Consider the following 22,882-nt stretch of genomic DNA (forward strand, 5'->3'; position numbering starts at 1 on the left):
GGGCTTAGCACACTTGGAAGAGGAGACTTGGGAAAAGAGAGGGTGCGCTCTCCACCACTTGGGGATTCTTACTCATTGGCTGTGATTCTCTTACAGGATTATCACTCATCTCACTTCACACATGTCCTTAAATTTTTTGTGTTTCCCTCTTCATCTTTTTTTTTTTCCCTGAGCCTTATTTATTAATATTTTCTGGACCTCACTCACGTTTAGAAACACGTCTCTTTGCCCAGACCCTGCACACAGAATTACTAGCTATGAAGCTACAAAGCATATAGAAAGACCATCTGCCACTGTGATAGAACAAATCTCATTATGGTTAAAATCTCGTACGCACACATGCACCGTTGTCGTGACACTGATGCTCATGTGGTCGGACACATCTAAGGAGTGTGCCACCCATTCTGTCATTATACATAACATGCCTCTTCACACAATCACATATTCCCCAGTTGATTTCATTTTAGCGCTGATAAAAGATGTTTAAGATAAAATAAAACCTTTCCAACTTCACTAAATGAAATAACAGAAAATCACAGACAATAATGAAAAATGCCCACTCTTCATTTCTGCTTGAAAAATGACCAAAAAAGTCTGACTCAATGTATGACTGTTTAGCTTTAAAAGGAAATATTCACAGTTTAAGCAAAATGAATTCAGATGGTGCTGAAATGCTGAACCACTGGCAGTAAGAATTATTAGTCAGCATTATGAAACATAATTTTCATTGTACACCATGATACATTTGCATCCAGTGGATCCCTATTAGTTGGCACTGAGGTGACAAGTAGTCTCCCTGAGGTTTTGCTGCATAGTACCTACAGCACACTTGACACCTACACTCACAAGAACAGCTTGTCAGGTACACTCTCTTTCTCTTACACACACACACACACACACACACATAGCAAGTCAAAAGCACACTGCATATAATGCTTCACCCATGCTGCTAAGCAGACACCCCCCAGTCTGCGCTATTTGCCCCAAAATAGCTTGACTGCAGGCTTGCTGCTTGGCGTCTGAACGAGACTCCATCCAAGATGAGATTTAAAACGATAGCTTAACATTTTGTATTTTACTTCATAGCCGGTGCTTTCTTTTCTCCACATTTGCCGCAGTCAGAAAAATCTGCGTCGGCAGTATAGTTAATCACATTAACAGCTTGTTAGAATTGATGCGCTCATGTTCTCCGTCTAAAGAAAGAACTCGTCCACGCGCTAACAACATCTTGATAGTGAGCGCTAATAAGTTGTGTTAATGTTGATTTCTTACGTGACTGAAAGAGCAGAAGGAGAAAACGCTTAAGTGTTGGTGAGATGCTGACAACCAGGCTGAAATGGTAAAACAAAACAAAGAGAGAGTATCTCTATAATGTGTTTTCTCTGTCATCTCTGCGTATAAGATACAACATACACTCTCATCTGTCTCTCTGTTTATGTATTTGATTGATCCTCTCATAAAAAGGGCATATTTATAGTTTCTCAGAACAAAGGGTGAAGTGAACACGTGTTAACTTGGTTTAGGTCAGACTTCTTTCAAAGTTGAATTCCTCTGCCATGTAATGTATCTGCTTTCAATATTTGCTTTAGCAGCTCAAAAACCGCAATTCCTTGAATATTAATCAATACTGATTCATTCTGGCTGACAAATACCTTATTTGTTATTTTAGCTCCAGCTTCTGGGAGCCAGTGGGTCCAGCCGAGGGGTTTAGAGAGAACGTCATCTAAAACCTCATTAATCATTAAAACCCAATCAGAGAGCTGGTCCTTCCTCACCTAGTAATTGGACATATCTGGTTATTGTCCAGCTGTGTGTCTTGCAGACACAGACAAGCGCATAAATACTTTATACTGAGTTTGTGGTAAATAACAGAATTAATGCCTTTTCCTAATGACCAATGATTACATCAGGAAGACACTGCTTGTCATTGGCTAATGAGAGAATGGAATAAATGGCCTCATCTGCACTGTCTGCTAAGTGTTTGGGTGAATAGGCTTCCAACCAGAGGGCATCAACTTATACCACCGAAACGTAAATGACTCCCTGAAAACCACAAAGCATTTGTTAGAAATTTAAATGATCATTACTACGTGAACGGGTGTAGAGGAGAATAGTAATCCACTATTGTATCTATCTATTCAGTGTAATGGCTGCCTTCATTGCAGACAAAATGAATGGTTAATGCGGCCTGTTAAAAAGTTTTAAACACTGCAAATGGATTTACAAATAAATTGCTTAATTTTCTAGTTTATCATGGTGATTTAAATAATTGCCATTTCCAACTCCTGTCACAATGGAGAAATATTGCTGAGTAAGGGCCGACAGCTGCTGCAATAACGAAAGAAAGGCAGAGACGCATAAACAGATAATGCAGCCGCCACACTGCTGCCTTCCTCCCTCAGAGATTCCACAGAGGTTTAACTTGACGTGGGTTTCTACGCACACAACATTTGCTGGCATGGGATGCCCAACGTTGGCATGACCAGGCTACTTTTGGCACGTCCTGGTCTGGACGTGGCTAAGGACCAGCTGCCCTCTCCCTGGTCCTTGGGTGTTCCTGCAGGCAAGGACATATGCCAGAGGGAGAGCTGGCAACTTTACTTCCTATTCCACCTGGGGCTCTCCTTAATCCATCCCTCCTGTTCCTTCTCTCTCACTTTTCTTTTCTTTTCTCTTCTCTTCACAATCCAGTCCAAAACGTCAACTGCGTTACTTACATATCCATCATTTTTCTCATCTGTTTCATTCACTTCACTATCCATTCTCTTTCCTTGTTGTGGCTTTCTCTTCTCCAACTTTCTGTGTCTCCACCATCCCTCTCGTTCCCTCTTTGCATGTACGAGTAGATGATACTGTAGCTCTCTACAGAACTGTACCAGCCAACTGGGATAAGGCCTGGAGGCGTCCTGGAGGGCTGTAAAACCGTCTTCCAGCCCGTGATGAGGACACTTGTCACGCGACTGTGTTTTCTCGCGTGCACCTCCTTTTCTTCCCCAATCCACCCATCCACCCAGCCATCTAACTAATCATCCACCAATCCATCAACCCACCCATCACTGTCTTCCTCCATATTTGCCCCCACCCTTGCTTTGCCTCTGTTTATATATTTACTGCACATTCAGGCCTGATTACCATTAGGGTTCAGCTTCCACCTCTGCCCATATCGTACCATGTCTCTTTACATCAATCACTTGCCTTTCTAATATTGACTGTTTCAAAAATCAAATTGACAAGAAATAAAGTGCAAATATTAATTAAACATCGTATCAAGTAACTTAACACCACAAAAGGTACCACCTTATAACCAAAACACTAACACAGCCCTCTTTATTCTGGCTCATATAAATTAATACCAATGCACATCAAATTAAATGCTATGTTATTTTTCATTCATGTGCATGCTCATCGCTCCTTCCCTTTTCCAGAGATGCAATCTCCAAAAATATGCTATTGTGGAACCCTGGGTATTTGCTTTAATGCATGACTCGCAGATGACCTGCCAAAGTCTACGTAAATGCAACAAATGCTAATTACTGATCTTTTTTTTTTAAAAAAAAGATCATGGCAAGTGAGATAGAGATGAGAATAAAAAATGAGAAAGAGAAAAGAAGATTAGTATATTCACTTTTACTGTGGGTATTGCTGAGTTTTCCAAACATGGGGACAATGCGTGCTTCAAGGTAAAGACATCCAAGACACTCTCATCTCTCCTCCATGTTGAGCAAACAACAAGTTGCAATGTCCAGGAGACACAAGCACTGTGAGCGACAGCTAATCATATGAAGGCTTCACTGCAAAACCGACGCAGTTCATTTCAGATCTGAGGTCATCCATTTGTGTGGTTAAGGAGTTTTGTCTCTCTCTCTCTCTCTCTCGTTCCTGACTGGATACTGACCTGAAGTGGCTGAAGCTACGACACAAAATTAAGCTCTCAGGACATTCACACAGCCGTGCTAAACACCACCACTGTGCTGTGAGAACACACACCTGTGATATGAATACCTCTTACAGTGACATTATGTCTGATGTGACAGAGGTGCGTATGAGTGATCTACGCGTGCAAGTACACAGGCATCCACACACAGCTTCCTTTTGCATTACAGAGAGTTTTACTGGATCACACACATAAGTAAAATGAAGGGAAGATGGAATAAAAAGAAAACAAACAAAGACACGACTGATTTTTCAGGGTTACTGTCATGAGTAACGTTTCTTTGAAACAACGTCATTGAATGCTTTTCACAAGCTTGACTTCTAAGGAAAACTAGCATGTAAAGAATCTACATGTGTATGGATTCTTTTCAGAATACAGTATCTACCACAGTGGGTAGGAGTTTGCATACAGCATACTATTTATTTGCAAGGTTTGCTTGTGTAAATGTGTGTGATTTACCCCCCGAGGAAGAGGCTTCTTTTCTGTCTACAATAGTCTTTATGTGGAGACACAGAGGCACTAGGGGGACCGATCCGGGTATCAAAGCCTGCCTCTTTGCCTTTGTGCCTTTGTATGGTGGCCATCAAAGACTCCCATAGCCACCCTGGCATCCCACAGGATTGGCCTCTTATATAAGAACACACCAGCCAGCATACTGCAGGGCTGGAGTGGCGCTGAGCAAGTGGGGGCGGCTGGTGGAGGGAAAGAGGGATGCTCTAAATATTCCTCAGAAATCTTCTTCTGCATCTTGTTTTCTGAGTTCTCTTCATTCCTTAATTTCATCCGTCCTTCTTGGTTGTACTTTCTATCATTCTACGTAAAGAACCATCAGCGCATGAATAAAAAATGTTCTGTACCATCTACATTCTGGACTATATTTATACACAAATGTACTGCGTATTTAGCACATGAATGCATAAATTAATTAATTGCTGCATGTGTGTGGGCATGTCCAATGCGACGTGTGTTTTGGAATAGATGAATAAATAGTTAAAGTAAAGTTCAGCATATTCTACAGCTAATTACTGAATACAAAAGGTTACAAACAGTGCTGTACGTAATCTGATTTCATTTAATGTTTACCCCAAATTTAATTTCAACTTCAGTGCATAAAGAAATCTGTTTTGTGAAAAAAATAAGGAAAAGAAATTGCGAATGTATTTTATCTTTTAATCCACATACTATAAACCCATGATCTGACACTGTTTAATTCCACTGAGCTAAACAGTTGTGAAGGTACAATGGTCACCTGCAATGCTGCAAAGTCTCCCTCTGGGTTTTTTCAAAAGGGATAAAATCTTGTGAATGTTGGTTGTCTTGGTTAGAAAAAGAACTGAAAGCTAAGGAAAGATTATTTCATAATACATGTACTTTTCTTTATGGTCATTTAGAAGCGAAAATAATACTCACTCGCCGTAGCATCAAGTATCTACATTCTGAACAGGACAATTTTATCCACAACTGTAAAACTGTACAACTGTGCATGGGTAAAATATTAATTGATGGTACAGTTTAGACTACAAAACATAAACCACATTCATTTGTATTTGAGACAACATATATTGTATCTTTCTAGTATGAGACAATCAGTTTGTTCAGCTACAAGTTTTTACTACAAACTGTTCATCACAGAATAAGAATATGAATAAACAATGTAAACTCATGCTCTATTGCCCACGATTAAAACAGCATCATTATTTGGTATTTGGAACTGTAAAATGTACTTAGAAATTGAAAGACTCCATATTAATGAGTGCAGACAGAAAGTGCAGCATGTGTGGTGTGGAGGTCAGGTTCATTCTGGAGACGTGTGTATACTAAAGGGGAATAAATACCCTATCAAGGAATGGCACAGAGGTGTGGCAAAGCTAAAATAAGAGTAGGCTGATACTTCTCCATCGTGAAATATCCATGACACTCAAGTTTCACCACAACTGTGACGGTGCCCTGAGGGGTAGGAAGTAAAATCTGTGGGATCCTTCTACCGCAGATGTCCTGCTGCTCGGCTCATTCCACAAACACGTTCCATGAGGGCATTTGTCAGTTGATCAGCCATCGATGAATAGCCTCTACAGGACCTTACAAGGATGGTGACTCACACAGGGGCACAAAAAATGTGTGTGTGTGTGTGTGTGTGTGTGTGTGTGTGTGTGTGTGTGTGTGTGTGTGTATTTAAGCAGGTGAGTGCACACGGCCATGCCAGGAAAAGGATTACTCAGGCATGTTGTTCTAACAGGCTGAAGACATCCTGATCTTGGCAATCTTTGCTGTCAGAATATTTGACCAAGTCCTTTAATATGGAAACAATGATTCAAACCTGTGGCCTGAACAAATATTTATCCAAACAGGTTTCAGATTGTGCGATTAGAACATCAAATGGTCTGTGTGAGTCTACGTGTCCATATATCTATTTCTTACTGCATGCACATCTAATTGTCTTACAGAAAATCGCTCTTCGCTGTATTCACTGTAAACAAGACACCATCTCCAGCACTTAGAAAGATTGGATTCAATTACAGTCTGCTACGCTCTGAATATCAGATAAGACGAAATTACACAACGGTTCTCAAGGTGACAAGTTGAGTGAATGCCTGATGAATCTAAAGCAGCGGCCAAGGACAGTGACTGCCTGCTCTGCCAAGAAGACAGCACCGCAAACCTGTCTCACTGTTTCAGAGCTGCTGTCTTCATATGGTTTTACCACTCACACAGAGTAAGCTGTGCTACCTCAAAATATCAAACCATGTCTCATAATGTTTTAGTACAACAGAATATCAGAGAATGAGACTTACTGTAAGAGTATTACAGTAGTGACAACTGGATGCCATCACAGGTTCGCTTACCAGAATCTTTGTGGTGTAGGCGCTGTTGATAGAGATGGAATGGACCAGTAAGTCCAGTGATTTCGGGGGCAGAACTCCAGGATCCGGGACTTCTTTGTAGTGCACATCTCCAATGTAACACTGTACAACTGTCATGCGGTTGGTGGTTAGCGTGCCTGTTTTGTCAGAGCAGATGGCTGTGGCATTGCCCATGGTTTCACATGCATCCAAGTGACGGACAAGGTTGTTGTCTTTCATCATTTTCTGTTGGTAGAAAAAACAATGTGCCGCATTTGAAAAGATTGATGGCTGAATGTTACTGTGATGCTCTTGCAATCCTTAAACACCAGTAGTGATAATGTACAGTACATGTCCGTGAATAAATAATGATCTATTTACTTGATCCACATTATTCAAATTAAAAAAAAGAAATAAATGCCTATAGCAATTAAGACTGAATTCTCACGTATGCTTCACATCACATCTGTGTTAAATGTTTCCATATTCGCACATTAATGCTGTGATGACATTATTTCAGAGTACCTTCAGAGTATATTGTATGTACAATGTGTGAATGGACTTTACAACACCAGCGCTGTGCTCCAATACATGCACTCTACATGGTGGTTCTTTCTTACCTTGACAGAGTAGGCCAGGGAGATGGTGACAGCCAGTGGCAGACCCTCCGGCACAGCCACCACCAACACAGTAACACCAATGATGAAGAACTTGACAAAGTACTGGATGTAGATGGGAGTGCACTCTGGCAACCAAGTGAGCCCCTGAATTACAAAGTTGTCGATGGCAAAGTACAGGACCAGGATGATGACTGTAATGGCTGACATGAGCAAACCTGGAAAAAGATGTCGATGAATGATGTCAGTTACATTGTTTGCCCTTAGCTCAGTGTAATATCATGTGATTCTTAATACTCCTACTTAATACTTCCTACTGTAATATGCATGTGTTTTAGAATGGGATAACACAAAAACAGAAAAGTGCAGGGGAAAAAAAAGAGTCCTCACAGAAAGGTCAAAGAGGGATTAAAAGCTTAGTCGCTATTTACTGACATTTTGACAAGTCGAGCTATAATAGAGAACATTTAAAAAGATTGCCTCACGTGCATGCGTGCCACTGTCACAAACACACATTCCAATAACATATTAAATTTTCGATAATCTTACTTAAAAACTCACCCTTAACTATCATGTGCTATTCTGAATTGCTCACTGAGCGTTCATTTAGATCGATCAGTGGGAATTGTGTAATGGTAAATGATGAACGTACACCTCTCTAAAACATTGCCAATAAGGGCCGAACATTATAAGACACTTAAACAAAGTCCAATACGTAATCCAGTACGTAATCAATAATGTATGTAATCGAAACAAATCATCTACCCTATCCATTTTGAGAATTAAGCACTGGCTCTGAGTCCATGAACATTTCATAGAAATGCCATCTAAAGTATTTCACTGTACTGACACCACACCTTTATCCCATCACCCGAGCCTCTATAGTAGCACAGCGTAAAAACTATGCTACTAAGGATATAGCTGCATGGATGAAGGCCTTGGAAGTCAGGTTTCTTTAACTTCCCAAACAGCAAACATATTAAGTGAGTAGTAATTTTTCGGTTTTTATTCGAGCCATTTTCATTGTCATCGTTTGGTCTGCAGTACGACGTGACTGCTGGAAGGACACCAACTGTGTGGGCAAGTAGACATCTTTTACTAAAAGACTTGCAGCTGCATAAGAAGCTCAGTTGTTGCCATTAACATGATTCAGCAAGTCACCTGACGGTGGATCTGTTATTCCCCTTTCTGACTAATTCTTAACTGCTGTAATTGCTTCAAGCGACTAAAAGTGTCCCTCATCTGTGCAACATATTTCTGAGGGGGACAAGACTTTCTGAGTGACAGACTTGTCTAAGTGCAATATGCTGTACCTGCTTTGCCAATCTGGACAGCCAGTTTTGTCAGCTTCCCTTGCAAGACAGACTTCTCTTTTTTCGGAGCTGACACTTTCTTCTTCTCTTTCTCTTCAGTCTCTCCACCTTCAGCGCTCTTTAGAGGCTGCATCTCCATGGCAGCTGCTCCATCCTGCTTCTTCACTGTAAACACCACAAAAAAATAGACCGCACAAGCATTGGTAATGGGGATGGACAAATGAAGAGAGGGAAGCCAAGGAAACGCGGACAGAGAGGGGACTTCCACAACACCCATGTTTGACCCTAGCTGTGGTACATTCAGAACTGACATGTCATTTAAATTTAGGCCATCAAACTAAAAAAAAATAAATAAATAAATCCTGCATGTCTCATAAGCAGAGAAGGAATAATTTATGTGCTTTACATAAATATACAGAACATGACTTAAAAAAGATTAGAGTTATACAGTGGGAAAAAAACACAATGCGACACCCACCCAGAAAAACGATAAGAAAAATAATAAGGAAATGAAGAGATCACATTTCTTTATTTGAGAAGGACAATGCACAATAATTAAGTTTCCAACAACATTGAAGAGATCATATACTGGAGAAATTGAAAGAAATAGAATTTAAGTCTTAACATGTTGAGTAATATACAAATAGATTTATGTCCAGCGGGGATTAAAGTCAATCTGATCTCGTACTGGAAATGTTTGGATCCAAGGGTCTAATCCAAGAAAATATCATAACTGAAATGTAAATGAAAATAAATAAATGCCATGTTGTTGATGTATGTTTATAAAATATAATACAACTTATCTCATCATATAGTTTACAAAAAGAAAGAGAAAGGCAGCATGCTTGAAATCATTAATGAAAAAAAGGAGTGAATAAAAGTAGCCATTAAAGACCATTTGTGAATCACAGAATGGTCCGTGTACTTTTCATATCTGGAATCTCTCTTTTCAATTTGAGAGTAATTGATATTTTTTATCCACTTTACACAACTTTATGAAACTGTTTTATGGTTTTGCAAATACAGGTGCTTCTACAAAAAAAAAAAAAAAAACAACAAAAAAAAGGAGTAAAAAAAGGAGGCAGTAAAACCCATTCCTCTCTCACACACACACACACAATCAGCACTTCTCAGTTAATGTAACCCATTAGAACGAATCATTTCAGCCCAGTCTCCCGATCACAATGAAACATGCTCCTGATGGTCATGAAAAACCTTTTCATTTTGAACATTTGTCATATTCTTTTGCTGTGCATTGTGCTGTTCCATCCCCATAACACAAGACAGAGTATAATCAGTTTGGAGCCATATGCAGCCGTAGAGTAATACTTGAAATTTTAAAAGTTATTATTAGATAAGCGAATTAGTTCACCTAAGAAAATGTATTTGTAATGAAACGTTTGTATTTTGCCACGCTCACAAGTTGCTGAAATGTCAAAACTTACTTTTTCTGCTTTACTTCATTAAGAACTTAATTGCTTGATGGTGTTTGACCGTCAAACACAATATGTTATTCTAAGGCATCAACGTGGCATGAGCATTTATCATTTTCATATTTAGTCACAACACAATAAAACATCAAATTATCCATTTAATCCCACAACAATCTGTGTCACATTGCGTAAGGCAAACCTCATGAAACAGTGGAAAGGGTGTGTAACTGAACGAGGGCACTAGGAAGTGAGTTTTGGCGACTCGAATGAGGCAGACACAGGGTAGCTGAGGGACAGGTTGCGGTTCTCTCAGAACAAACAAGACGAGTCAACAACAAAACAAGGACAGCAACGGAAACGACAGAGCGGGGACAACACATCAGTGACAGACAGTGAAAAGAGATGAGATTCTAACCTAAAATCACTGTGGGTAAGACCTGGGTCAAATAGAAGGTCTAATTCTGAAGCACAGTATCCTACATCACCGTATCAGTGTGAAACTCCTTAAAATCCATTCTGGATGAGTACCGCACAGTCCTTTGACAGAGTATATTATTAAGAACAGTGCAGGTTAAGATAACTAAAGTAATGTACAATTTCCCACCCACATTTGACCCACAGCTTACAGTACACATCATGTAAGGGAGATAAAAATGAGAAGTGGGATAGAGAGGAATGAGAGAGGAGGAGGCAGAGGAGGAGAGAGTGGAAGATGTGGTTTGGTTACCTTTAATCTGGTTGCCCTCCATATTGCCATCTTGCATTTTACCTATGATGGAGACATACAAGACAGTAACAACAAAAATAACCAAGGCAGACAAGTCAACAACAAATTATCACCACAGGGACAACGCAAACAGCGAGAACCAAAAAAATCACACAAACAGGGAGACAGGAAAATGACTTTTAATACAACATCTCTGTGACAGTCACATAGAAAGGCTTGTGATGTTATGTAACTACACCCACTGGCAAGGAGTTAACAACATTAATTTTGTTATTCTAACACTTAACGCAGACATCATTTAGTGTGCAGATTTTCTGGTAATGGAAAGGGAAAATCTTTTTTTTTTTTTTTTTTTTGCATTACTGCCAAAGCAAATAACCAGGCAGTTATGTTATGAAATTAAAATATGTGTTAATGTTGTGTAAAAACTGCACACTTTCGCCTGACTTATTATAATTGTCGCTTCGAATCACATACTCACACAATGAGCACAGGTAATTCCACACACATTATCAATAATATGAGTCCAATTGTCAAGGTTATTGAATGAGATAAGACAAAACGGCAGATACGGCAATTACACTGAACACTGACAGTGAGGGAGCCTACACCACCAACACACATGTGCGATACACACAAACAAGACACAGCATGCATAAGAGAAGAGTTCACGAAGCACATGCAAGATCACACACTTCGAGGGAAGCAGACTGGAGACGTGAACAACACAAACAGAGAGAGAGAGCCTAAAGGAAAAGCCTCCCACATGGCAAAGTTACATAACAACGACTGGAGGAAAACTGAAATCTAAGTTAAGGGACAAAACTGTACCTAATCAAAACTTCAAATGTTCAGTTCAATCAACCACAACAGTATCTACATGTGGGCAATTTCTCAGAGCTGCCAAGAGCCTTGTTACAAATACAGATATAGCAGTGTGCAAGCTAATGAAAGAGATGCAACTAAATGTCTTACACTTTCCATCCAAACGTACTGTATACAACAATTATTATTCACTGCAATGCTGATACCCTTATCGGCGCAAACTATTAGTACATAACTATACAACTTTTGTGTTGTTAGCAGGCAGATACTGTACAAATGTCTCTGAAATAATTATTTAGGTAAAGCTGCAAGACCAGCAGACCAGAGCAGGCTCATTTCACTTCCACGTCCCTGGAGTCACAATAAAGCTGAAGATGACAAATCGCTCCGTTCCAGCCCAGGACAGCACAAGGTCACCATTACAGCGCAAATCTCGCACCTCTCGCCTTGAATACAAACACTCCGGGGCTGCTCTCAGAGGAGACGGCGATAAGAGCGCAACAATGAATAGTTAATCTTTTTCTTGTCTTTCTAACACAAAAGTAGAGGATTTGCACTAAGTGATCTCTGAGGACACTCAACAAAAAGAGATGGCCCAACGGTAGGATTTCACTGTTCATCAGCTGGTGTCTTCTATCCTGTCAGAAATCTAAACGAATATTAAATGTATTTCATTCACGATAACTTTTAATACAAGAGCAAAAAGTACCGAAATGTAAGGTACTTGTTATTCTTGTTATAGAGGGAAACACAAAGCATCTAACAACATCTAGTCACATATCCCAATTATTAAAAACAAAACAAATGTGCAAACAACCATTTGCAAGGGTTAAACACTGCACTATTTCTTGTCTGACTCCCAGCAAGAAAGGCAGTATGTGTACTTCCCAAAATGTCAGATGACTCCTCTCAAGACACTATATGTATTTCAGAACCTTAGTTGTTGTCCTTGTTATCGCTCACAAGCACACGAGGGTCGTTATATGTGACATTACAAAGGCCTAATAAAGTTTATGTCGTCGTTATAGGATATTACAACATACATTAAGGGCATTACAAGAAAAAAGACAGCACAAAGAGAATAACACAATTTCTATAATTAAACAGGACATGCAGTGACAGCATGGATACAGAAGTGACACAAAAGGAAGAACAGAGCGGAAGGTGAACAGCCACGGTCGGAGGCAAATGGAGAAGGTAGGAGGAGTCAAAAGTCACAACAGAAAGAGGTCAGAGATCAGAGGTTTTGTCAACCTACCATTAATTAGGCTGGCACTGCCAGGGGCATTAATGCCTGCAGCCCCATCCGTGGCTATAGTTGCAATGGGGTGGATAGGGGGATGGGAGCAGTCTAGCCAGTAACAATGAGGGCCAAACATGAATGAACAAAAACACGCACACACGCGCACACACGCGCACACACACACACACACACACAACCACGCACGTGCGCACGGACAAGACAGTGAACAGAAATAACATGGTTATAGCACATTTAAGAGATTCAGCATATGTAGACTGTATGTGAAAACTGTGTGATCAGGATGAATTTTAAATGCAGTTATTGTTATTTTATGTCAACGTGGTGCAATCTACTGGAAGTAAGAGGTTCAGTAAAATGTCAATAAACAAACGAGAGTAACAAGGGACAGACATGGAACATGAAACCTGAACATAACATAGAGAAAACTTCTATACAGAGCTAGAATCTGTCAGATCTTTGTTTCGATATGCTGCATCCATCATATATGACGACTGTAGTGCTTATATTTGACCTATATTCATTTCATATGTTTTGTCTATGCGTTTTGGTAATGTGACGTCTAAATAAACCATGTTATTCTTGCAATATATCTTAGCATTTCAAAATCATAATTGGAGCCGAAAATCAGAAACAGTGCAAAATGAACAAAAACGAAAGAGGGATCTATTAGCAAGGGCAACACACATGTGCCAACCAGTTAAGGAGCAACAAACTAATAACGTCAAGACGAGGAGGATAAAACATTTTTTCTTTGACTTATTGTCGATTCTGTTTTTTAAAACCGATTTATGTCATGAATGATGACATGAAAAGGAAACTTGTTGGACGGTCGCTAAGTACGTAGCTTCTTGAGGTTTTCGTATTGAGAGGTTGTACAGGTCAACGAAAGAAGACAGCTGACAGTATTTGTTAGCGTTCAGATCAGATTAACATCTACACGTTTGACCGGTACCTTTTATAACATGACAAGTTATTATTCTAACGCAGGTGGAGACAACACGCAACTAGGATGCTTCGAAACACCAAGTATATTCTCCATGTAAGCTACTGTGGTATTGACACTCGTTGAAACTGCAGAAATACGCAGCTAATGTAAGAATACGCATAAGCACAGGTAAGATGTTAAAATAACATCTCATGAAAGTGTATTCTGCCTACTGTCTGGTACATGTGCTGTAAACCCGCAAGGCCACCACTCTCATCTCATTGTTCTATAACACAACAATGAGATGAATTTTATTTATGGCATTCAACATGTATATGAAGCAGGCCTGATGTTGGATGCTAGCTAGTTAGTTTGATGAGTGCCGTGCCTGTTATAGGGGGAGAGGATTATGCATTGTGAAATGTATCATCTGTCAGCACTTAAAAAGATGCAGTGTTGTGATCATGAGGCTTCTCTTTTTAAGTGAGGAATCAAACTGGAGCAGGAGTGCTTTACTACAGAGAAGGGGTGACGGTGTTTTACTGAGAATCACTAGAGGTTAAAGGTCACAAGGATCAAGTATCACTCCGACTGGTCAGAGAAAGATGATACTCTACCTGTATTCTGGTGTCCGTCTTCCACTGCCCCTCCTTCGAGGCAAATTGGAAACGATAAGAGAGTGAGGATAATAATGCACCTAAACCCACAGAACCTGGATACTGAAGCTCATACCACCACCACCACCACCACCACCACCACCATACTCATATAGAATTAATAAATGTTCAGCTTAGTGTCAGCTACTGCACTACACATTCCTACACACACAGATTAAACCAAACTGAACAAATGGACTTTTGGTCCATTGTAAACATATTGTATAAAAACCCCTATGATATCAAGGAAAGCTAAAAAAATAAAAAATAAAAATAAAAAAATGAGCGAGCAGGAAAAATCTCATGAAGCATGTTATATGTAAGGACATAGTGATCTTACCTTTCTTTTCTTTCTTCTCCTCTTCCTCTACGCCCGCCCCCAGCAGGGTGAAGATGATTCCAGTCTGAGAGTTGATACCGACAGCGGTCACCAGCATGCGCCCTGAACCCTCCATAACATGGGTCCCTGAACAAAGTGCAGATCATTACAGTACCACATTACACATACATTAGACTCATTTTTGTGTGTTTGCTTAAAATGTGTCATTGTGTGAATGTGCACTTTTGGGGCGAATGGATGTTGACCTCAATCGTCTGACACTTCCATCTCATGAGTCTTGAGACAGAGGCTAGTGACATTACAGCAAATAGTAATTTTAAATCACTTTGTACAGTCTGTTAACATATCCATTGGCTAGTGAGGTGCTCCATTTTCAATAGTAAAGCTGGATATACTGTAAAAACACGTATGGCTGACCTGATCAACTAAGAACATTCGGCTGCTGCTGAGGAAACTGGTTGGTTGATTTAATGTTTTATTGATTCTGTGCTCTTCTTCTGTGCTGAACTAAAATTGAGGGACTAGTGCGTGTATTTCAAAGATTTAAATTCTAAAATGTCGTACAGAGAAAGCACCTCAAACATGAAAAACGTGAGCATTTAACCTCATTCACTTTACTTGAAATCAGGGGTGCCGTAGTAGAGAGCTCAAAGCTGTGAAAGTGTGTCACTGTACAAACATTTTGCAGACTGCTTTAGACGTGTGTGCATTTATATATATGCAGTAGACACACAACGAAAATCATTAACCTTTGGGATAGCAAGTCAATGTAGGTGAATATGAGGCTAATTAAGGAAGGCTGCAAAAAGGCACCCAGCTAATTATCCACAGGAAAAAAAATACTAAGACGTGAGATCAGATTAACCCACATTTCCGTTATCAGTGATAGCCCTCATTTCTAAGAATTGTACAACTGCAAATGGCATGACTGTGACTAGGAATTTATTATTATTATTATTATTGTTTTGTTGTATAAGCATTGGTAATAGCAGGTGAATTATTTCTCTGAGGATCTGAGCGGCTGTCACCATTGTGGAGCAGTACAGCACAGTAAAAGTATTATTAGTATTTAGACGTTTGAACTTCTGTAATTCATTTATCTGAAGGATAACAAATTTGCCCAAGTGGAAAACAACAAAAGTTACAAAGAATTTTTCAGCTGATAAAAATGCTTTGTAACTTTTGTTGTTTTCCACTTTACAAAACAACATGCAAGAAAACTGACACGTACACTCTCAATATCATCCAGAGCTTTAGCTTTCAACATACCAGACAACAGCATGGGGTCCTTGTCTGCAGACTTCTTGACGTGGTCAGACTCTCCAGTCAGTGATGACTCATCAATCTTCAGGTCGTTGCCCTGGATCAACACTCCATCAGCAGGAAGCAGATCACCTGCAAAAACAGAAATGTCTGAGTTGCTATGTGTGACTGTTGATATTGCATCACAAATCCTATGGATAACTCACATCATGGTATGTTCTTGGTACACGATGAAAGAAGGAGGGAAAAGGTGTACGTATTGTTCTGAGTGCAGCTACAAAATTGCCTGTAGATTAAATAAATTTAATTGCTAAAGGTGGACTTCTTAACTATAATTCCCTTCTGGAAATTAGGAGGAAGTCTATTTTCAGCTTATGAACCATGAAAATGATTTTAAACTGAACAAAGGAGAAGTCAGTCAAGGCAATCATTGAAAATGTCTGTCCTAGCCAACCCTATTAAAAGTATGCCTGGAAGTGTGGTTAATTTTGGTCCGTTACACTCACCGTATTTGATCTGTGCAATATCCCCCACCACTATATCGGCCACAGGTAGCTGTATGACCTGGCTACCGCGCACAACCTGGAATTTCTGCTCCTGCTCGATGCGGCTCTGCAGTCCACGAAACTGCTTCTCCTTCGACCAGTCATTGAAGGCCGTCACCAGCACGACACACACTACAGACAACAGGATGGCTGCGCCCTCGATCCAGCCAGCCTCAGCTTCACCCTCTCCTTCCATTGCGCCTGCTGCGTCGCCACATACTGCAGTTTTGCAACAGTGACAGGAAGGTGAAGTTAATCATATAGATCATGAACATTTGCAATCACACTATCACACTATACTTTCCTAAACTCAAACAAACTGAAGTATTCTTCTTTTAAAATACAAGTCACAGGCACATACTTGTCTGTTACACAAGTGTAGGAATATTTTCAAAATAAAAACAAACTGGGGACTGTAAAAACGTAAGACAGATATGACTGTGTGTGGAATTACATTATATATATAAAAAAATAAGCAAAGCCTGAATGATAGCTTGAGACTCACGGTAAGAGTCTGTAAGTCTTTAGCACATGGTAGTGTATTTGTGCCATTAGTCCTCTCCTTATTTTCTTAGTGCATCCCTGTCCACTGTGGTAACCTATATTCACTACAGTAAATCCAAATTGCTTCCCAAAATACTGTATCTGTGGCTGAGGTGCCTTGAGCACGCACCCCCAAAAAAGTGGTCCACTGCTATGTGGATGCAGAGAGCAAATTCCTTGTGTATGACAAATAAAGTGATTTGATTTGCAGATTCTTGGTCCCCTAGGACATCAGTAAAAATCAGTAAAAAATAAGGGATGGACACTACAAAGGAGTTCAAGTAGATATGATGTCCACTAAATGGGGACTCTACATGCACTTAAACTACCAGTACAAATACACACCTACTGCATGCACTCATGCTTATAGCAGGAACAAGGACACATTGTAGTGATTTACATTTTGATGTACAATATGTGTTGTTTTATTAACAGAAAAATCATTTATGTCACAGAATTCTTTCTTCAGTTAATCTGAATCTGAATCTTTTCTCTTTTAAATAATGACTGACCCATCTCCTTGAAGATTAATAAAAAATAAAAAGTTGTCATGAGTGTGTCAGGTAAACCCATTTAACTCAGTCCTGCTTGGTCACCACACAGTAACTTAGTGTGTGTAGTAGCTGTCCATGGTCCTGAACGTACAGTTCTTATTGTTTGGTAATGTCAGGGGAAACAAAAAAGACACACAGCCATGGAGCGAATGTGTAGCTGTCCATGGTGCTGAAGTGCCAAAACACCCAAGCCAGATAAAGTACAACACATGCAGCTGACTCAGAACCTTTTACCACGAGGCACCACATGAGTGAATAAATAAATGCACGTGTATCATGTATGTATGTATGTATGTATGTAAGCATCAAAGGCACTTTGCCATGTTGGAAAACCACACTGATGTAAACTGACAGTACTTTCTCTCTAGTTCATTTTTTGTTGTTATATGTTGTGTCTTTAATACATATATAATTAAGAGCCTCTTCATTCAGCTGCAGCCAGCACGTTTCATATGTAAATGAGACTTAAGTCATCCCACCAGCTTCTATTTCTGAACCTATTAATAAACAAAACAGTAAACCAGCAGAAAGGGATGTGTGAATGTCTGTGGATGGTGTGTGTGTGTCTTATTAGCTCAGGTTCTCGTGTCCATATTTTTTCTGTCTTAATGGTGCACCAATACATCAGAAAGCAGTCACATAAAGTATGTGAGAGGTGTTTGGTTGTTCATTGAAGATTCTCAGTCATCCAGGTCATAGTATATTCAGGTGTCAAGCGTGCACAAATTTCGAATGATAAATGCCAGAAATCTAGATTATATGTCTATAGTTATTTAGTGCTGATCATGCCATTTTGTATTTCTTCTCAAATTTTGTTAAGGCTCACAAAAAGTATGAGGTGGGCTCTTGTCCTCCCTCATCACCTATAGTATGGTCTTCTTTCTAGCTCTCCTTTCAGCACACAAACATATATCCATATGGTGTTTTTCTGAATATGGTGATTCAAAGAGCTCCAGATCTTCCTATTTGCTCTGGGATTCATATCTGCAGCTGTTTATGGTCTGATTTACATGCATATATATTCATATCATTCAAATGTGAACAGAGACTTGCACACTGGAACAATTTTTTTGCCACAAGTTAAGGGAAAGCATCATTATGTATCTGCTGCAAGCTCATTCATGAGGTGTGAAATTTAAAGGACACAAAGAGATGGTGCTCGTGACTGATCAAATTTGAATCAACCAACAAGAATACATAATTTTTTGCCTCATTAAGTAAATCATACATTAACTTCTTCATCTTGAGCTTCTTAATCACAAAGAAATAACCAACTAAGGAATTATTTAATCAACCTAACCATGCAACTAAGAGAAGGCAGTAACGACTTCTTCTTACTCTGGTATTTCCAGCTTCATGAGAGTTTTTAACCTCCCTAAATTGATGACTGGTCCCCTTGGATGGGTAACTGAACTCCATTACCGTGATAAGGCTGGCAGCAATGACTGATGTCGCTGACTCAGCACCTCGTTATGGTCTCTGTCTTCATTTCCTGTTTCACGGCTCACAGGGCTGATGTATGGGCCCTGGGAGCTCAAGGTTATTTCTCTACTCAACACTTCATTAACCTTCCCCGTACCTTTCATACGCACATTTAAGTCAGCCATAATGTGCACAAAGGCACGCACACACACACACACACACACAAATGCAGCTCTTTTCTCAATGAGTCACCTGCCTCACCTATTAAGAAGTGTGCAGGTGTCAGTGAGTGTCAGAGGAAGTGATGTCAGTGAGACAATGCAATTATAATTGCAATTATATTCCTGGTGCCTGTAACAGTAAATATAGCCGAGGTGCTGGTGTGTGTGTTTATGTGTCTATCTGACCTCAAGACAAATGAAAAAAAGAAAATCGTTAGCATAATAGCATAAGTGCCTAAGTCATATTTGAACGTTTTCTGAAAGCAAGAAAAAAAAAAAAACCCATGAAGTGCACTGGTACTTTAACTGATATTGTAACAGTAAGTCAAAAAATAATGTAGGCAATTATGCTATTAGGCTAACAGTATTTTTCTTCACTCACGTTCTCCTTCGTTGTCTCCAGGAGGGTGGTAGAAGGAGAGGCCCAGGGACACCAGGGCAGCGATCTCCAGGATGATGAGGGTGACGTCCTGCAGGGCCTCCCATACCAGCTGCAGAAAGGTTTTTGGCTTTTTTGGAGGTATCAGGTTTCTACCATATATTTCTCTTCTCTTGTCAAGGTCAGGTTGGGCACCTGCCAGACCTGTGAGGATGCAAATAAAGAGACTTAATGACAACACAGTATATGATTATCAGTGTGTGTAGGATACAAATAGATTTGTGTGGCGCATATATTATTGTTATAGGACTGTTATGCTACCATCCAAGAAAATCTATTTCTATTCATAGAAATCAGAAACACTCAAACGCTAGGTAGAAATATGCAAATTAACCTAGAGAATTTTGTGCTGACCTCCAGCCAGTTTTGTAATTGTTCTTTTTTCCATTGATTTCCCTTTTTTTCTTGCCTTTCTTCTTTTTCACTCTTTTTCACTCATAAACCACCTCTAATTACCAGTTTGAGTCACTGTGGGCCACAGCTCTGCATTCCTTATATAATTCTGCTCAGGAGATGAGGGCCTTATGCTTTGACCTCATCCACCTCCTCATACGCCACGAACTGTACATAAATATCTTTTTCTCTTTTATGTGAAAAACTCCGCACTTGCTTGAGGCACTTTGAGAGCGCTGGCTAGAAAATTATTCTCATACAGACCACATCTAAAGCAGTCTTTTGGCAGGAACAACACATGAACTTTGTAATTCAAATAGTGTGGATGGTTCACAATCACAAAACATGGTGTTTGTTAACAGGGCACACTATGTGCAACCTTGTATTTTTATTTTATTTGGGGCTGAGTTCATCGAAAAGGGGTTAATTCTTTAACAGCGGTGTAAAAGTACACAACAGTCACATTTCGGTGTGTACCTCCATTTTGGGGTCACAGTTCTGGACTTTCTTTCACAACAAGGACATTACTTTGAAAATGTCAAGATTCTAAATTGTCTTATTCGCTATAATTCATACTACAACAATGAAATGCTGGCATGCTGTCAATAAGAATAATATAAAAAAAAAAATTGGGCAAAAATAGTACACATAGTTAAATTAACCATTTATCCAGTTATCAAACTCTCTGCATGGTGGCTGGTCAACAGAGCTGTACAGTGTGAACAGAGAAGCTGCAGGCTTTGGCAGTGCAGGAAGGCAAATTAAAACGCATAGTGTGAGATAACACGTTTTACAGGAATAATAAAAATTGCCCAGTGTCTTCCCACCTTGAAAGGCTAAACCTAATGGCATGCGATGGCTGACAACAACCGTTGCACTGCCAAAATATTCCAGGTGGACCTCACACGCTCTTCAAACTCCATTGTGGAAGTGTGAGTACGTGGACATAAATAGGTTCTCACTGTTTGGTTTGGAGGACGAACGGAAGCCTTATACTGTAGCACATGTTAGGGACAAATATGCTTACTGTTACAAAAATAAATATAGAATTGTGTGTACTTTGCCAACTACAGGTGAATATATTCATGGATCAGGCCTATCATTATGACCACCTTCCTAATATTGTATAGGTGGTTTTAATGTTTTGGCTGATGGGTGTGTGACATAATATTCAGTTATTAAAGTTGATTTTTAATAAGGATTAATAAAGCAGTGGAAAGCAGTGTCAGAAACAGCTGTAGACTGTACATCATATGTACATGAAACCATCTAAAGTCTATTACCATTGCACTGCACATTCACTCTTGATATCCTCTGTTAAAACTATTCATGAATAAGAAAAAAAAATCAAGTTACATTATTCTATCTGGCTGCTTTTCAGCGTGGTACCATTTTCTTTCCTGAGTGCACGCATAGGCACACTGTGTATTCGCAGTCGCTCTCTCTGTCTCCCTTTCTCTCCCTCGCAACCACAGACATTACCACAGCATTATGTCATGCATGGTGCGTCACTGGGTCTCCCAGGAGTGGCCCTGGATTGCACCTGATAACTTTGCTGCTGCATGACAATGCTTCAAAGGTGAATGTATACGACTGTGATGACTCGTCAACATCTGCAGGAAATAACAGATCGTTCCTGCCAGAGCAGAAAAAGAGACAATGACAGACATGGTGTGTGAAAATTTAGCAAAAACGAGGGAAGGTATAGAAAAAAAGAGATAAAGGAGTGACGGGGAGGGTACAGACAGAAGGAGGGAAAAAGAGAACAAATCCCACCTCCTATTGGAGAATGGAGAATGCCCTGGTTACAGATAGATCAGACTATAAATAGCCTCATTATCCATTCTCTTTTAATTGTCTCTGTACAAAGACCTAGCATGCTCTCCCATTGATCTCCACATCACCCTGCTTCACATCACACATAAACATGCCTGTGTGTATGCATGTGTGTGTACATGTTTTTTGGGTCGTGACCGCCTGCATGTGCTTTCTGTGTATGTAATAAGGCACGCCAAGCATGCCTGCGGTCGCTTGCATCTCATGATAAAACTGTAATAAGGCTATAGCCAGATCCCGTTGGTTAGCTACACACACAAACAAAGGCAGACACATACTGTATACGAATACACAAGCACTGATGAACCCCTCCATTTATTTTTAGCTAGGCCAGGTGGAAATCAAATACAGCTTTCACTGCATCCACTGGATTGTTTCTACAATAGCGAAAACAACACGCATATGCGAATCTTCCACATTTCTAGTTACAGAAGCTAGTTACAGTATGCAAATGAATTATTGCACAAGATCAGTAAACACTGCACATTAAAATACAACATACTCTCAGTTTTTATGCTGCTATGCTAACTGCTACATGATAGGTGCTACATTGTGTGGTGGTGCTTTGGTTCAGAATGGCATTTAACCTTGTTAAATGTTTTAACTACACTCTCCTTAAATGCCCTTGAGATGTGTGCTATGTTGTAATCAATCTCCCTACACATTAAACAGTCAGTGCTTCCTGGAAAAGCCTCTGCTATGTTATCATTCCTTCCTGGATGTCTGATTGCAATGCTGCTAACTGAAAAAGATTCATTTGCCAGATTATGAAATATTGCAGGCTAAATACTG

General features: G+C 39.8%; 1 protein-coding gene across 15 annotated transcripts in view; it reads right to left on the reverse strand.

Moving 5' to 3' along the window:
* Positions 1-22,882, reverse strand: part of atp2b2 (ATPase plasma membrane Ca2+ transporting 2) — a 102,757-nt gene that overhangs the window by 17,471 nt on the left and 62,404 nt on the right. For 7 of the 15 annotated variants that reach the window (XM_047581948.1, XM_047581947.1, XM_047581945.1 and 4 more), the window contains exons 3-12: positions 19,805-20,005; positions 16,644-16,901; positions 16,144-16,269; positions 14,875-15,000; positions 14,496-14,528; positions 12,948-13,040; positions 10,865-10,906; positions 8,705-8,869; positions 7,395-7,609; positions 6,778-7,020 (exon numbers count right to left, since the gene is read on the reverse strand). In XM_047581948.1, coding sequence (XP_047437904.1) covers positions 6,778-7,020; positions 7,395-7,609; positions 8,705-8,869; positions 10,865-10,906; positions 12,948-13,040; positions 14,496-14,528; positions 14,875-15,000; positions 16,144-16,269; positions 16,644-16,901; positions 19,805-20,005 — 1,502 coding nt within the window. The remainder of the gene's footprint in view (positions 1-6,777; positions 7,021-7,394; positions 7,610-8,704; positions 8,870-10,864; positions 10,907-12,947; positions 13,041-14,495; positions 14,529-14,874; positions 15,001-16,143; positions 16,270-16,643; positions 16,902-19,804; positions 20,006-22,882) is intronic. The other 8 variants (XM_047581951.1, XM_047581957.1, XM_047581958.1 and 5 more) reach the window with 6 other exon arrangements.

The sequence above is a fragment of the Mugil cephalus genome, chromosome 4 (genome assembly GCF_022458985.1).
Source record: "Mugil cephalus isolate CIBA_MC_2020 chromosome 4, CIBA_Mcephalus_1.1, whole genome shotgun sequence".
NCBI classification, from domain to species: domain Eukaryota; kingdom Metazoa; phylum Chordata; class Actinopteri; order Mugiliformes; family Mugilidae; genus Mugil; species Mugil cephalus.